Below are 17,813 nucleotides of genomic sequence, written 5' to 3' on the forward strand. Positions count from 1 at the left end.
ATAATTGGAAGATCTTATGAGCCCGCCGAAGGCGGGTGAAGTTTGATCTTGATTGTTCGAATGTCTCGCACAAGAGATTCCCACCCAAACATTACTAAATATTACCCCACCCCCTTTCCAAAGAAAAGAAAAAGAAATGCGATAGCTTTAAACTAATGAATAGATAGTAATAGGGCAGCGCCACGATGGTCATGGGGCGCTCCAGTCGTTCACTTTAGCTTTGAATTGTAGTCCAAGCCATAAAAGTAGGATACTACCTTCGTAATCTCTCGTGCGAGACACTCGAATAATTAAGATCAAACTTCGCCCGCCTTCGGCTGACTCGTGAGTTTTTTCAATTACATATTTGTATATAAAAAGAAATTTAAAAGCTTAAACAAAAACATTAGTAAACCTAATTTCTTTTCAGGTTTTTCAAAGTAGTAGCCAGTTTGTTGGTTCTGTTGTTTACCTCATCGATAATCCTAATCATCTATTTAGCCAACATTTATGATTAGGTTCCAACGTAAATATCAATATTAACTATTATGCATATAATTAAATCGAACGCTTTCATTACTAGCGACTTACATATTATTTTTCCATGTAATAACTCGTATATACAACTGGCCGATCAAGTAATTGTACTTTCCAGCAATTAATATGTACAAGCGAATTTTAATAGAATGATCCTCTTGTCCAAGTACACTGTAATGAAAGTGTTATATAATCAAATAAATTAACGTTTTATTGAATTATAGATACGACAGACAATTCAGTACTGCAAGAGTAATATATTATTTACCATTGGTTAGAATAGGACCTTATTTCGTTGGTGTGATTACTGCATATATTGTTGTTAAATTAAAAATAAATTATATTGGAATAAGGTAAACAGATTAAACTAACCGTTTATTTTTTAAACAATTTTTTATCTTTAAATATGCTTATGGATGATATTAATGTTTACCTAATGTTATTTTTATAATCCGATATCTTAGTTTCAATCGTAAGTCTGTAATTGTTGATAAGTTTGTGTTTGTCGGTAAATCTGTATTCATTTAAGTAATAAGTCCTTATTCAATTTCAATAATAAGTCTGACTTCTGTTTTTGTTTAGGTGTGTGTATCCAGTATTAATCAGTAAGTTGGTATTCTGTTTAATAAAATTCGTAAAGCATTTATAAGATTGATTAGTAGAGAAGTAGAAAAAATTTAAAGATAAAAGAATTTGAGTGTTAACAGAGTGTTATTGTTACCCGCTATTAATAATATTCTGTTTGTGTTTTTCGAACCAGAGGCAGAGATCTATCTTACCAGCAGCAAGAAAAGGTAAGTATCTCATATTAGTTCTTATTTATCTATCTTCACGGTATTACAATTTCAATAAATTTTATTCTTTAACTACCTTCTCTTCCTTTTCAGTTTTCATATTTAAATTTCATATTTCGCCAAGTCGTCCACAATTCTTTAGGTCATTTCCTGTTAAAGGTTTATCTGACCAAAAACCGATCACACCTTTTATTACGTCACAGGACGTGACGTAGATTTGTTAAAAATACATTTATTAAGAGAATTCGTGAGTAAAAGTGTCGTCAAAGGTAAGAAACTGAACAGATTTAATGCAAAATTTATTGGGAGTACAAATAATTTCGGTCTGTTTTCAAAAAAATTGTTCTGAAAGCATTAAATTTTTAAATAATAACAGATTATTCCCGTGGTTTTGGACAGATTGGACATTTGCCGATAACATCCATGATCCTGGATTTTAATTTTTTACTAAAAGCCTCGTGCGCTTGCGATATCAAACCCTATAAAGTAGTAAAAGTTTATTTTCATTGAAAACATTATTTTATAAGATTCGTGTTAATTAAACAATTTGCACGTTTTCTTATAAGTACTATGACTTCTTAAAATATATATTGAATTCTTTTTATTATTCTATAAAAAAAGTAAAATTTAAAAATATATTATAATTAAAAAAAATAGTTATAATTAAAAGAGAGTATACATGAATACATATATAAGACAATTGATATTATTTATATATGTTTTCATATAAATAAATATATAATACACTTTTCATTTTGTACGTATGTGTTCGTATGAATGTATCATATAAATGAATATCATATGCATGAATATAGGATATAATAATATATACTATAATATGAATAATCGTAAATAGATATTTTCGATACATATGTGCGAAGTGAGGCATTCCAGGGCTTAAAAATTGAAACACGAGCCAAAGAAATGGCGCGTTTACAACGGGGCCGAGTACGCTGATTACCTCCACGAGCCGTTAGGCAAGTGGTGGTAAGCGTACTCGGTCTCGTTAGGACATATTTATCGAACAATATTTTTTGTAACGACTGCTTCCAAAGTTCAATAGAGAGAAATTTTTCATTTACAAAGAAATGTTGTAATTAGCTTAACTATATTAGTTATCAAAAAATTTTAATCAATCCACAATAGGGTTACATTTTAAATAAGGTTGTCATGTGTAACATTTTTAGCAGCAGATACTAGGTCTTGAGGCGTACAAGGTCTCGTTAATTCATTCATTGTTCACGTAGATTTTTAACAATTTTTGAAGTGAAAACTTCTTTAGAATGGGAGTGATCTGAAAACAAAATAAACGGAAATGGAGCTATGAAACGGCTGCTATACTAAATAATATACTAAATTAATTTATTACTAATATACTAAATTAATTAATACTAAAATTTTTTTATTCTATTGAAAAATTAATAAAAGTTTCTTTATTACGTAAATACTATAATTAAAAATATAATTTTCTTATATGCCTGAGTCAATATAAGTCTCTTCGTATATTTTTTATAAAAACATATAGATATGAAATTCAATAAACATATTTTAATGTTAATGAATCAAATATATTTTATAGAGAAGGAAAATAAAAATGTTACAGTAATTTACTTTCTTTTGAATGGAGCTTGTCAGATCCTTCTAATGTATTCTACAGTGTTGTCTAATTTTTCTAGTCTAATTTGTCTAGTTTTTCTCTGATGTATCTGATAATCATTTTTGTGTGTAAGATATTGCAGACAATACAATTATTATATTCTATATATTTCATAATTATTAATTATAATATATGAGTAATAAAGAATTTTATATTTATTTTTCAATAATATTGTAATAGCTTAATTATTATTAGTAAGGCTCTTAGTAATACAGCAAGTTTATATAGTGGATTTACATTGTACAAGGTTGTTCAGTTTTAATTATATGGTCTGGTTATGTTATCGTGAAGAATTTGCATTACTTTTTATTAGATTTTTTATCATATTAGATGCAATTAATTCTAGAAGAGAAATAAAGTCGAGTTTTATATTGTTGATCTTTTAATGATACCGCAAAAAAATAAATTAATTATGCTTATCCGTATCGGACGTCATATATCGATTTTCCTGGTAGTATAGCATTGAATCGAATCGCACTCTCAGCTTATTGAAAAATGTACACAACCTGTCTTAAATTTCAACCGCTAAGAAAACTCCAAGGATTCAATGTAGGCATTCAGCGTGTTAAAAATGATTTTATTCTATTGAAAAATTAACAAAAATTTCTTTATTACGAAAATAATATAATTAATAATAAAATTTTTTTGTATTATTGGGTCAGTACATGTCTCTCTCTTCGTATATTTTTTATAAAAACATATAAAAATGAAATTCAATAAACATATTTTAATATTAATGAATTGACTATATTTTATAAAGAAGCAAAATAAAAATATAACAGTAATTTACTTGCTTTGGAATGGAATTTGTAAGCTGCTCCTCATTTATTACACAGTATTCTCTAATTTTTTTTCTCTGATGTACCTGGTAATCCTTTTTTTTTTTAATATTTCAGACAATACAATTATTGTATATATTCTATGTACTTCATAATTATTTAATACAATATTTGCGAAATAAATAATTTAATATTAATTTTTCAATAAAATAGAAACATTTTTAAATAGAAAAGGAATACCACGTTTGGTAAAATAAAAACAGACCATGCACCTTCTTTCTTTATTTCGACCGTCGGTTCGTTTGGACCTTATACTTTTGTCGCATACCTATGTGCTTATCTCTGTTTATTCTCTACTCTTCTATCGCTCTTACCTACAAATAGGTATAGGATCGAAATTATTGTATATGTGTCTACGCTTCGTAGTATGCAGTCGCACACAAACACACATATAGACAACCAAGAGCGATAACTACGAAGGAGAGCATAAAGAGAAGACCGAGAATAGAAAAAGCTGTATAGCTATATTCTGTCTCATTCTGACGCAGGATCAATCCTATATGTTGTCTTGTTTTTCTTCTTACTTTCGTTTTGCCACCGCTCGCCATAGCGTTACGCCGCGCTGTGTTTCATTTTTTTTAAATCACTCCCATTATAATAAAGTTTTCACTACAAAAAAGAAAATTTGTAATAATATCAAACATAAGGATAAATCACTATATAAAACGAGACTAGTCTTGCAATTTCGAACAATCCAGATGTCAAGAGTAACTAAGAATACTGACAAATTGTTTTTAAAAATTTCGATATGTATTTATTCGGCAAATCATTTGTTATAAAACAAGCAGGACATCAAAATCCAGCTAAAGTATCAAAAGCCAGGACATTTCAATGACTTTTTACAATTTTTTGAAATTTTTTTTTTAAACTTTGATTGAAAAGATTGCTTTTTTGCAGAAAAATAGTGTAACAGGTAAAAGATGTTTTTAATGAAATTTTTTTGAAGAATTTTAGGAATTTTAAAGTTGTTTTAAGTACAGGTATACTTTTTGGCTATATTATTCCTAAGTATAAGATAAAATATTTAATTATTTTTTTGACTATTCTATTCGGTTCACTTAGTTTAAATTTATTCCGATCATTTCGAACACATGTAATGTATGTATTTAATTATTTATAAAAGATAAATGTACACACCTTCTACTTTCAGGGAATATGATATTTGTTTTACTCAAAAAGCAATAATATATAAAACAAACTATTTTTTTTTTAATACGTTCCGAGCTGACGCATTTCAACGCTATATATCGGGATTTTCACTAACCAGCAATCATTTTTTTTAAAGTTTCGCTTTAAAGTTTTCTTTATTTTGCTTTTTTGTTTGCTTACAGTTGTGGCATTACAACCACTTGAATAAGTAAATTTTTTCATTGAATCTGTCTGTATATTTCTCAATTCCCTATACTGTAGGAAAAAAATCTAGTATTCAGCTCTTTTCGTTATATTCTATTTTCTGGAAAGGAAAATTCTATTCAGAAACTGAAGGGAAAGGTTAGAAGGACCATAAAACCATAAACAAACCTAAGAATTATCGGGATATATTGGTGCAATAAAAACCCTTTGTGCAGTGTCGGGACCCATTGAGGAGTTTCGGATTCCTATGTAAACATATGCGATATCATAAAAAGAGATAACATTCCGATGTTCTAGATCAAGTTTCTTTATGCATAGTTTCCACTACCAAAAACCATAGGCTGTACCCGTCGGTGGACTATAGGGGTGGATCCTTATGCTATTGATCAATAAGATTCGTAAGCTCCTTCCCTCTCAAAAAGGGTGTAGGTCATTTCTGATATAAAATAAGTGGAAAGAAATAAGAATTTAGCACTAGTCGTAGTCGCAGTCGCAGTCGTAGTCGTAGTCGTAGTCGTAGCCGTAGTTAGTCATCAGTCGTAACAGTCGCAGTTGTGTTATAAGTCGTTATCAGTTGTAAGAATACAGTCGCTCATCTAAGTTGTAATCGTAAGATTGTGAAACTATTATTGTACTTTTTCTAATATCTGTTTCAAATAAATCTTATTAGTAGGATTAAACTGGGTGTATGTTTACCTCGCACCTCTCACCCTAAATAAATCTCCCTACATATATATAATATAAGATTTGTTAACAAAATTGTACATAAACTACAAACTTCTAGGATTGTTTAATAGGAAATAAATTTCTTTTAACATTCATACTAAAAGAAGTTCTACTTTATAAAATATTCATTGATTAAAAAAGCTATGAGTAATTCATATAAAAAGTAATGATAATGTAAGTCGTAAAAAAAAGCAATTAACTAGAAAAATTTCTTAAGATGACATAAATGTGAGTGAGGTAATGAATATAGATCGTAATATAAAATGATAATTATTATGGATACATAAGTAACAACTTTTCAACGAGTTCATTTAGTTCTTTCACGTGTATCATTAATCGAGTATGGTTTCAAGTAATATCACTTGTATATCTTCTCTTTTCATGTTTCTTTCCTTTTAAATATTTATGTAGTTATTACTTTGTATTATTTATATTTTTGTTCAGTGTAACAATAATAGATATACTATTCAAATAAGTGAAAGTAGCCTAAAAATTGAATTTTTTTGACAAGTATTCTACATGAATTAAAAAATACAACGAATGTACAACAGAACAACATCAAATTGTGAAAATGGCACGTCCAGGGTTCAAATTACTCGCAGGATTGCTTTTTTTCTTAATTATTGTACAGCAAATCAAATGAGAGAATTGAAGATCCATGCATTGCCTGTTTATGCAATGTTATCAAACGCAGAACTCTTAAACTCAACTCAATGTGGAAAGGAACTTACTGAATTTCGACAAGCCATTGATCAGCAAAAATTATGGAGTTTAAAAGGTATGAGAAAGTACGAAATAATATTAATAATTTGTTTTTATTATATATTTTAATCACTGATTGTAGAAAATAGTTATTCATCTAATTATAAACGAGAGAAAGAGAGACAAACATTTAGAATTGAGCCTGCGAGAGAATGAGACGGAATATAGCTATACAGCTTTTCCTATTCTCGGTCTCCTCTTTATGCTATGCTTCGTAGTTATCGTTCTTGGTTGAATATGTGTGTGTTTGTGCGCTACTGCATACTACGAAGCGTAGACACATATTATTTCAATACTCGAAATGTTTAGCAGGTAGGAGCGATAGAAAGGTAATAGTATATTACTCACCACGCCAATATTACGCGGGTCGGAATGCCATACTTTGCTCCCGTGGTGAGTATACAATTTTTTCTCACACCTGGATCGAAAGTTCGCTTGTAATTAAATAATAATATACTAATTTTCTACCCGGGCGAAAAGCGCCTACTTTTCTCCCGCTGCATCTGTAAGAAGCGAAGTTGCCGCTTTCCGCCTTTCTCTCTTCTCGCTGCGTAAAACGAAGTTGACGCTTTCTTACTATACTGTCCTAGGTATTTAATATACTATTTTATTTGTTGTCAATTAATACATTTTGCGAAGATTATGCAAATTTAACAACAATTAAGGGGTCCAGGGGTCAAACCCCTGGTGGGGGCCTGGGGCGAAGCCCCTAGAAAAAAAATTCAGGGGGGCCGGGGGCACGGCCCCGGCGGGTGTTGAGGGGGCGATGCCCCTCGCCGGGGTTGGGGGGCGGAGCCCCCTTACTTTAAAAAAATTTAAATATAAAAATAAAATAAAATATAAAGAAACTTAAAAAAAAATTTTAATATAAAATTAGATTCTATTAAAAATATACATTATTGTTTAAGTTTAAAAAATATTTTTTAAAATAAAATTTAATTAATTAAATAGGGAGTTTATAAATTATTATTATTGTGGGGAGTGTTGAAAATCGAAGAGGTTGTGTGTGTAAGTCTGTGTGAGTCCAAAAAAAAGCATTTAAATGAAATTCAAATCGAGAACGAAGTGATTGATTCTTTGACCGTCAATACACCTTTTGTCACTTTCAAGAATTGTAAGTTTAAACAGATTATAATAAATAATAACATATACAACTCTTATAATCAAGAAAATAACTAAATGTATACGTAGTAACCTATTTATGTTTGTAATATTTAACTAAACAAATATCTTTAAAACTTGTAAAAATAAATAAAATATAAAATATATGAGACAACACATGTTATTAAAATCATTAATTATATATCATAATATATAATATATATAAGCATGAGCAGTAATTTATTAAAACATTTTTAAGGTTAAGAAACTAGTACGCATGCGCTAAAAAATAGAAGCATGCGCACTAATTTGTTACTACATTCAAGCGGGAGGGAATGAGGCACTTTTCTCCCTGGCACAGATTCAAGCGGGCGGGAATGTGGCACTTTGCTCCCTGAAAACAGGGAGCAAAATACGAAAATTTCCATCCAGGTGTGAGAAAAAAAATAAACAGAGATAAGCACGTAGGTATGCGGCAAAAGTATAAGGTCCAAAGCAACCGACGGTCGAAATAAAGAAAGAAGGTGCGTGGTCTGTTTTTATTTTACCAAACGTGCCATATCTTTTCTATTTAAAAATGTTTTTTATTTTATTGAAAAATTAGTATTAAATTCATTATTTCACAAATATTATAATAAATAATTATGAAGTACATAGAAAATATAATGATTGTATTGTCTGAAATATTTAAAAAAGAAAAGGATTACTAGATACATCAGTGAAAAAGAATTAAAGAACACTGTAGGATACACTAGGAGCAGCTGACAAATTCCATTCAAAAGCAAGTAAATTACTGTCACATTTTTATATTTTTCTTCTTTATAAAATATATTTGATACCTAAAGATAAAATATGTCTATTAAATTTGATTTTTATATGTTTTTATGAAAAATATCCAAAGAGATGTACTGACCTATGCATATATGAAAATTATATTATAAATTGTGATATTTGCGTATTTAAGAAACTTATAGTAATTTTTCAATAAAATAAAAACATTTTTAGGATGTTGAACGCCCAGCGTGATTCGGTGGAGCTTACCACGGAGCTAAAATTTGAGACTCGTAGTGTATTTAGTTCGATAAGCTGAGAGAGATACGATTCAATGCATTTTTTAGATTTTTCATTGCTTAGAGTATTTAGAAAGGCAAGTTTGTGGTCCAAAGAATAAAGACGAGATATGTTATAAATAATAACGGTCTCGAATTGTGGCAGGCTATAGAGTAGAAAATATATTTCTAGAGAATATCTCTATTAGATCCTTCATTGCATTTTACTAGAACCTTCGTTCAGTCCAGCAGTATTTTCCATATGTTTTTCGTAACGTCTTTATTTCATCTATCCTAAAATGTTTTTTATATGGCGCAAGAATGTAGATGAAAACGGAAAATAGAAAACCATACTAACAAAAAAAATGTTATACCTGAATTTGAAAAAAAAGATTGTTTATATTTACTTAATTTCTGACGAATTATATTTCCTTTGATAAACATCCTACCATTTCTGTTTCTATCTATGGCTATCGCATCCAGCATTCCATTTTTATTGCTTGAATTGTGAAAAGTGCACTTTTTATCAGCTATTCCACCCAGAGACTATACCGGTGACTTTTCTTATATAAAGTAATAATATTATAATAAATAAATCCTACAATTATCTTACTCTTAAAACTATCCATTTGTTTCATTCTCTTGAAACTTAAATTTTTGAAGGTTTCACTACTAACACGTGTTATCGGCATACATGTTTTTTTGATTTCCTGGGTTGCTTACAAAATTTACGAACAGTATACTGTTTCAATTAGAATAATTTCCCTCAAAAAACATCTATTATTGTTTAGTATAAAGCTATGAAACTGCGGACTTATTACAATGCTTTTGATTTTTAAATATCTGGTAACTAGATAATCTGAAGCTTTATTGTAATTATCAATTGGCGAAAACTTTACCGTTACATCGGCTGTTTAATAGAATTATCGAAAAGGTTTCTAATGAAGTTGAAAATGATAATAAAATTGTAGCTAAATCGAAATTGGTCGAGATCAAAAGTTTTTGATTTGACATTGAATGCCCCATATTTTAGAATAAAATGTAGATGGCTGAAAAAGATGAATACTCAACTTTATAAAGTTTACATTTATGTGATGTCGGTGAATCACTTTAATCAAAATACAATAGTAATTCGCGATAGGCAACTTCGAGGAATCCATTTTTTTATTTAGGATAGATTTCGACCATGTTTTGAGAAAAAGTAACTGCTAATATAACTTGTATAAAAATTCGAAATAAAAAGTATACAAAAATATAACGATTACAGAGATGAAACTATTTATTAAAAATAAATATTTTTTTACTATTTTATTTTATTTTATTTAGTAATCGATGCTAGCGGCGAACCGAGATCAGGATTTATATATGGCAACAATTATTGGTTGGGTAGCAGAAGTCAATGCGAAGATGCAGGAAACAGAGAGCCCTATGAATTGTCGCCAGACGTATTACGAAACAATTCAAAATATCGTCATGTGGAGGAGGAATTTCCACCATTCAAAGTGAAATTTTTTGTTGCTAATTGTCGACATAATAGTACTTTACAGTATCACGTTGTAATACCCGACGAAGTAAGTTTCTATTAAGAACAGAACACACACACACAAGTGATTTAAAAAATTTCTAATTTTAATTTTTTGATTTTTCTTTATAGGATTTGATAATATTAGGTATGTGCTTACCAGCATCCTGTTCGAAGGACCATCTTTCTACTCTTCTAGAAATCTTAATGAGAAATAGAACTCTTTTTAAAGGCGAATTATATTCAGCAGACTTTACGTTGGTTGAAGTAAGAGATCTAGTCGATGACCATCGATGGCTATTAAGTGGAACATTTATTACAATGACGTATATCAATAATTCTTTTACAATTTACGATAGTCCCGCAAGATATATACAATATAATTATATTTTGTTGTTGTTGTTTTCTTTTTAGAGCAATAATCATACTCACATTACTATTAATGATAATAGGAACGGCTTACGATCTTCTGATATATCAAAAACAATTAAAGAAACATTACAAATATATTCAAGACCGAGACAATTTACAAGCAAGAGGTAAGTGTATTTAATAATTTGTAACACATATGTTGTAATATACTTTTGTGCTTGAATTATTCCTTAAAAAATCTTTTCTTTATACTTTATTATCGCTTAGAGATTAATTATGGCCTCCTGTATGTTCTTGTAGTTCATAGGAGACCTTAAGTGATTAGTAACAATAATAAAGTGATATTGTAGATAACTTTTGAGAAAATACAATTGATTATTTATTATCATAATAATTATCGTTTTAGGTGACACACAAGCGCTAAATGATAATAACATTGATCATCCGGAAAAACTAAAATACCAAAGTTTTCTTTGGAACATTTTTTTAGCTTTTTCTGCATATTCAAACACGAAAAGAATATTTAATATGAAATCTGAGAATGCAGATATTCCGGTTATACACGGATTACGATTTTTTGCGATGATAATGATTATTTTAATTCATTGTTATTACTTTTCAATGGATTTTGTAGGTAAAGTTTTTAATTATTAAGATTGAATTTAAGTCACTTTCTTAAACGACATTTTAATTAAATTTATTTAATATTATACATTATCATTATCTTAATTTTTTTATTTTTATTAAAAGAAAACCGATCAATTGTTTTAAGAAGAAAGGAAGAATTTTTTGGTCAAATGATGTACAATGGAGGAATGCTGGCAGTTGATACATTTTTTTCTATTGGTGGTTTCCTAGTCGCATACTTGTATGTAAAAAAAGACATGAGCAAGAATATAAGTAAACCGAATGATTATTTAAATATAGTAAAATTATATCTTCTCGTTCTCCTGAAAAGGTTTATTAGGTAATACCATTTTTTTTAAATGCCATATATCTAGTAAATTTGAAGTCATTTATGTATAGCATTTTTAAGGCAGGATTCTACTTTAGTCGCTCGAAAAAATAGGTATTTTTGTCAATTTTTTATTAGAAAACTAAGAAAGATATTGATATAGGGTTTTTTGTGATTCATAAATATACTTTAAAGTACATTAAAAAATTTTATTTATTTATTTTATACGCTCTATATACATTGGAAAGGCCCTTGAACTGAACGCCTAAAAATAGTCTAGCCTTTGCGGTGTTGTAAAAATCTTGACTGCGGATTATCTGAAATGAAAAACTCGAATAGTTCTATGTTCACAATGACTTCAGCAACCGGTGGTAGCAGATTTTTTCATTTACAAGCAAAAATAACAAAATGGCGTCAGTTGAAAAAAAATCAAAAAAATCTCTTTTTTTTCTCATCTTTTGTCAAAAAAAAAATAGTAAAAATGAAAATTTTTTTATAAATCTGCTACCACCGGTTGATATATGTGTATAGATTATGTGGTAAAAATTTCAGACGAATCGAATAGCTAATTTTGGAGATTTTTACAACACGCGGTTCAAAAATGTGATTCCGAGAAAAACGCATTTAAAGTTTTTTTAAATACTTTTTTTACCCGCGCACGGGTAGATTCGAGGGACGAAAAAGTAAAGTTAGGATGCTCTGATCGTTTTGAAATTTTCAGAGAGTATTCTTAAATATATTTACTTACGAATAATCGAAAAAAAAAATTTGGAGAAAAAAAATTACAAAGTAGAATCCTGCCTTAACTCTAAGGAGGGAAAGAACAATTTTTTTATTTTACAATTAATACTAATAATAATTCTGATCTATATATTGGTTGATCCTATATTTAATTCTTTGTACTAAAACCTTTATATGTGTGAATAATAAAATGAGGCATAAATAAAAGAATAAAAAATATTAATAAAATTACAAAAGAGAGTATATTTCGCTCTGTCTGCTATTTTAGATTGACACCCACTTTAATGATAATATCAGGATTAGTGCAGATAAGAGCTGCGTGGAACGGTAAAGCTTCACTCTTTTATATAACAGAACGTTCACACGAAAATTGTCAAAAATATTGGTGGCGAAATATCCTTTATATTCACAACCTTTTCAGTCTACAAGAAATGGTATAGACTTAAGCTTACAGAAATCTTTATAATTCTCGTATTATTAATGAATAATAGATATAATATTAATTATCGATATCGATCTTTGCAGTGTATGAGCTGGAGTTGGTACTTGGCAAACGATATGCAGTACTTTCTCATAATAAATTTTCTGTTATTTTTATCTTCAACGTAAGTAAACTCATATTTTTATAAAACATTGTTTTTACTTAAAAAATCTATATTCAGCAGAAACGAGTTTAATTAATCAAACATTATTGCATTTCAGGTACTTCAAAATAGCAGCTAGTTTGTTGGGTATATTGTTTACCTCGTCAATAATTCTTACTGGCTACATATCATACATTTATAATTTTATTCCTACGTAAATATCAATATTAATAATTATTCATGTATATGGTAATGTATACTTTACGAGCATTATATAGAAGGTTTACCTAAAACGGATATTGTACTTAATGAGAAGGATTTCACACATTGCTTTGTTATTTTACAGAATACAAAAATGGTTTCGTTTAATCTGTAAAATAGGTTTTAGTTAATTGTGTTTTATGCTGAAGTGTGGAATCTTAAACTATTGTTAATTAAACTGGCTGTGAAAACTCGAGTAACCTATAATCCGACTCTAAACGCAGTCAACTTAAGCATATTTTTTAGATTGGATGAAACTCGCTTGACATTTTATAGACTTACAATACATTTAATTCAATGTTCTAGAAAATCGGGATTTGTACTAACTTTTTGTAGTAATACATATCCTTTCTTTGCGTATTAAAGACACTAACTCTTGTTTAATAGCGACTTACGCATTAGTTGACCATATTATTACATTAACTACTGTGACTAAGGAAAGCATTGGAACACTTGCTATGAAATATATTATTTACTATATTAACTTCATTACACAACACATATAAATATAATATTAACAATGATTGAAGGTTTAACTTTTTTTATTAGTCATGAAAATTTTTAGGCAAATCGAACAATATATATTCAATAATTTGGATTTATTACTTACTAACGTAAAATTGCTAGGATATTTGCATAAAGTATCTGAACAGATATTTTTGAAGTTTTTAATATTAAATATTACTATCTTTGAGAAGAGTAACGTCTTGTAAACAAATATGCATACTCTTTACTAATTTTTCTGTAACCCTTAGTTATATAAAAATCCATACTTTGAGCATTTTAACTGTCATCATTTAAGCATAACAATTAAACATATATTCAGAATGCTGGACACTTCGCGACAAGCGTATTTATATAGATAGATAATCACATAAAAGTATTCTTTAATGAAAGAGTTATTTGATTAATAGTTTTTTGTTGAATTGCATTACAGAATGGATAAGCTATTAAATTTAATGGACGTAATATACTATCCACCATGGATTAGGATAGGACCTTACATAGTGGGTGTGATGACTGCCTATATTGTTGTCAAATTAAACAACAAATTATTATGGAAAAGAGTAAACAAATATTCCGATAGTTTAGCGCTTATAAATACTTCATTATCATATTATTTTCTTGATGATGTTGATGTTTACACTAATGTTGATAAAACTGATTTTAGAAAACAATAATACTCTTTTCGATACTGGCCAGTTTATGTAATTTATTAGTACTGTTTGGATTATATTTGAGAAGAATGTCAGTTTTAACTGCTGCTATTTACGTTGCTCTCAGTAGAACTGTATGGGCAATTGGCATTGCATGGCTATTAATAGCATGTTGTACAAATAATGGAGGTATAAATAAATATCTGATTCTATTCTTCATTTCGACACTATTACTTAACAATTATTATTAATTAAATCGATTTATATTTTAGGAATAGTAAATAGTATTCTTTCGTGTAAAGTTTGGATACCATTTAGTAGATTGACTTATGCAGCTTATCTTTTAAATCCAATTGTTATAAGTTCTATGAGTTTCTTAAGTGAAAGTTCTCTACACTTTAATTATTCAACTTTCGTATGTATTTTTTTTATTATTTTTTGATTTTAAAGATTGATGGAATGAATTATTAATTATTTTCCTCTACTTTATTCTGTTTTATTTTGCAGGGAGTTTTATATGTAGGATACATAATAATTGTTTACATTTGTTCTTACATGGTATCGTTGATGTTCGAATTGCCATACATCTACTTGATGAAGGAAGTAATGGATTATTTGAATATAAAGACATGATTCTGTTTTTTCTCTTTCATAATATTTCTTTGTCATTGTAGCTGACGATTGCAATGAAAAGAAACGATACAACTACTTTTCTTCCATGTTTCTAAGTGTTTTTTTAAAAATGTGGGATGTTTGAAAAGTCTTTAATTCTATTAAAATATTTTATTTCTAAAGCATATGATTGTTTTTACTTTCTATAAGTATCATTATTTGGCATTTAGAACTCGAAATGTCATTGCCGCAAATACCAAATCCCTTCATTGTTCTTGCCCCTGTGTGCGATTTCTCCATTCACGGTCTTCGTAGCATATTTTCTTAAGATTCCTTAATAATATTTTTCTCCAATATTGATCACGGTTTATTCAGCGGGTAATATTTCTTCTATGTTTAAATGTTTCTAATTTGTAAAAAAATTAGTATTAAACTCTTTATTTCGCAAATATTATAATGAATGATTATGAAGTATATAGAATATATAATAATTGTATTGTCTGAAATATTAAAAGAAAAAAGGATTACCAGATACATCAGTCAAAAAGAATTAAAGAACACTGTAGGATACACTAAGAGTAGCTGACAAATTCCATTCAAAAGCAAGTAAATTACTGTCACATTTTTATATTTTGCTTCTTTATAAAATCTATTTGATACCTTAAGATAGAATATGTCTATTAAATTTGATTTTTATATCAAAAATATCCAAAGAGATGTACTGACCCATGCATATATGAAAATTATATTACAAATTGTGATATTTGCGTATTTAAGAAACTTTTACTAATTTTTCAATAAAATAAAAACATTTTTAAGATTTTGAACGCCCAGCGTAAATCGGTGGAGCTTACCACGGAGCTGAAATTTGAGACTCGTAGTGTACACAGTTCGATAAGCTGAGAGAGCGATACGATTCAATGCATTTTTTAGATTTCTCGTTGTTCAGATCTTTATTTAGACGAGAGTATTTAGAAAGATAAGTTTGTGGTCCAAAGAATAAGGACGAGATATGTTATAAATAATAAGGGTCTCGAAGTGTGGTAGGCTACAGAGTTGAAAAAACATTTATAGAGAATATCTCTATTAGATCTTTCATTGCATTTTTACCAGAACCTTCGTTCAGACCAGCAGTATTTTCCATATGTTTTTCGTAACGTCTTTATTTCATCTATCCTAAAATGTTTGTTATATAGCGCAATAATGTAGATGAAAACGAGAAATAGAAAACCATACTAACAAAAAAAATTTTATACCTGAGTTTGAAAAAAAAGATTATTTATATTTAGTTAATTTCTCACGAATTAAATTTCCTTAGATAAACATCCTACGATTTTGTCGTCTATTTATAACTATCGCGCGAGTTATGTTACAAGCGTCCGAAATAGAGATTTACGAACACGCAAGAAAATAACGATAACGAATTTGTTTGGTTCGGATAGTCAAGTAAATAATCGAACTAAAAGCGTTGATTAAAATACTTCCGATTTATTCACGTCTTTACAATTAAGAAGCCTGACAGAGAGTGAATCGTCGCAGATGCGAAGGCAGCGATTGATAGCACCTTCCCTTGCCCCCCCCCCCCAAATCGTAATCGAGCACCAGGAGGATGTTTAGTCTACCCACGCTGATAACGAGGCCGGCCGCCCGGGAATTCCAGAGGCCCGGTGGCCGAGTCATGTGACTCCTCCCTGCCGAAGTTCGAGGACGTCCTCGTCCTTGACGTCTGTGGTATGTTGCCTCCCCCCATGCTGCCTCTCCCTGTTCTTACATTTATACAACAAGTAAACAAGCATGACCGACATCAGCAAAAACACCAGTACAATCGAGGTTATCGATGTATGAAATTCCAATCCGAATGATTTATTAGGAGTTATTAATTTTGGGGTAGGTATTGTGGGTACTACCAAACTTTTCAGCGGTTCGAAATTCAGTTGATGATTCCTGAGAGATTGTAAAAGATTAATCTGCTTTGCTTCTCCGAAATCCTTGTCGAGTTCGTACCCTTGGATTTGTAGGTTACTCCCTTGTACCAAATGTGTCCCCTTGATCATGGTCCCGTTGTTACCATACTTAATCCTTATATAGTAGTTGCTTGATATTAACGTTGAATTCTCGGTTAATTTGTAAACGAGCACCAGTGAGGAGCCCACACCCACAATGATCGGCCCCGCTCCGACGGCTGTTATTTGTTGACATAAGTGTACTTCTTTATCAACGAGCCGACATTCCTTTGCATATAGCTTGATTGTAGGTCCAATTAAAGTCCAAGGTGTGGCAATAATTTCCGTTTGATTATTATTATTGATAATAGCAAGTCTTTGAATTAAGGCGAATTCAATGGGATTTAGGATAGGAATTTTAAGGGCATATATGATAGAGTCTTGGGTAAATACGATTGTTCCCTTAGTAAAGCGAAAATCTAACAAGCTATGATAATGTAACATAAGCTCCTTATAAGAATAAATACCCAAAAGATGTGCACGAATATTTGACATTTGTTCGTATGTAAGTATTTCCAAATCGAATAATTGTTCCGAAAAGATGAAAGATCTTTTTATTTTGCCTAACAAATCGAGAAAATTTTGTCCCTGTATAATAAGTGTGGTTATTCCCTCGAAGAGATTAAATTTGATGTTTTGGTCATTCAAAGTTTTTGCCATATTTAACAAGCTCCCGTTGATAATTCCTATGTTAGCGTTTATGTCCTTGCCGACCTTATATATTACACTTATTGATTTATTTATTATGACTATATCCTCTTGCTGTTGATAGTTAAGTAGTTCTAAATTACTATTGATTTTTCTCAAAT

General features: G+C 29.5%; 1 protein-coding gene across 4 annotated transcripts; it reads left to right on the forward strand.

Annotated features, from left to right (window-relative positions):
- The first annotated feature begins 1,457 nt into the window (after positions 1 to 1,457).
- LOC107073464 (nose resistant to fluoxetine protein 6-like) lies at positions 1,458 to 15,186 on the forward strand. Of its 4 annotated transcripts, XM_089176777.1 has the most exons (14): positions 1,458 to 1,579; positions 6,517 to 6,663; positions 10,124 to 10,368; positions 10,452 to 10,645; positions 10,734 to 10,858; positions 11,098 to 11,325; positions 11,442 to 11,658; positions 12,656 to 12,821; positions 12,913 to 12,992; positions 13,090 to 13,185; positions 14,170 to 14,299; positions 14,404 to 14,578; positions 14,662 to 14,804; positions 14,897 to 15,186. In XM_089176777.1, exons 2-14 carry the CDS (start codon positions 6,525 to 6,527, stop codon positions 15,020 to 15,022), a joined length of 2,064 nt encoding a protein of 687 aa, XP_089032903.1. In that variant the 5' UTR covers positions 1,458 to 1,579; positions 6,517 to 6,524; the 3' UTR covers positions 15,023 to 15,186. The 4 variants fall into 4 exon arrangements, with proteins under 4 accessions (XP_089032903.1, XP_015189628.2, XP_015189629.2 ...); XM_015334142.2 differs by lacking the exon at positions 1,458 to 1,579 and having other exon boundaries at positions 6,201 to 6,663; XM_015334143.2 differs by lacking the exon at positions 1,458 to 1,579 and having other exon boundaries at positions 6,201 to 6,663; positions 11,442 to 11,559.
- The last annotated feature ends 2,627 nt before the right edge of the window (positions 15,187 to 17,813 follow it).

The sequence above is a fragment of the Polistes dominula genome, unplaced genomic scaffold, assembly GCF_049000335.1.
Source record: "Polistes dominula isolate Pdom_NZ unplaced genomic scaffold, Pdom_raw_medaka contig_32, whole genome shotgun sequence".
Classification (NCBI taxonomy): domain Eukaryota; kingdom Metazoa; phylum Arthropoda; class Insecta; order Hymenoptera; family Vespidae; genus Polistes; species Polistes dominula.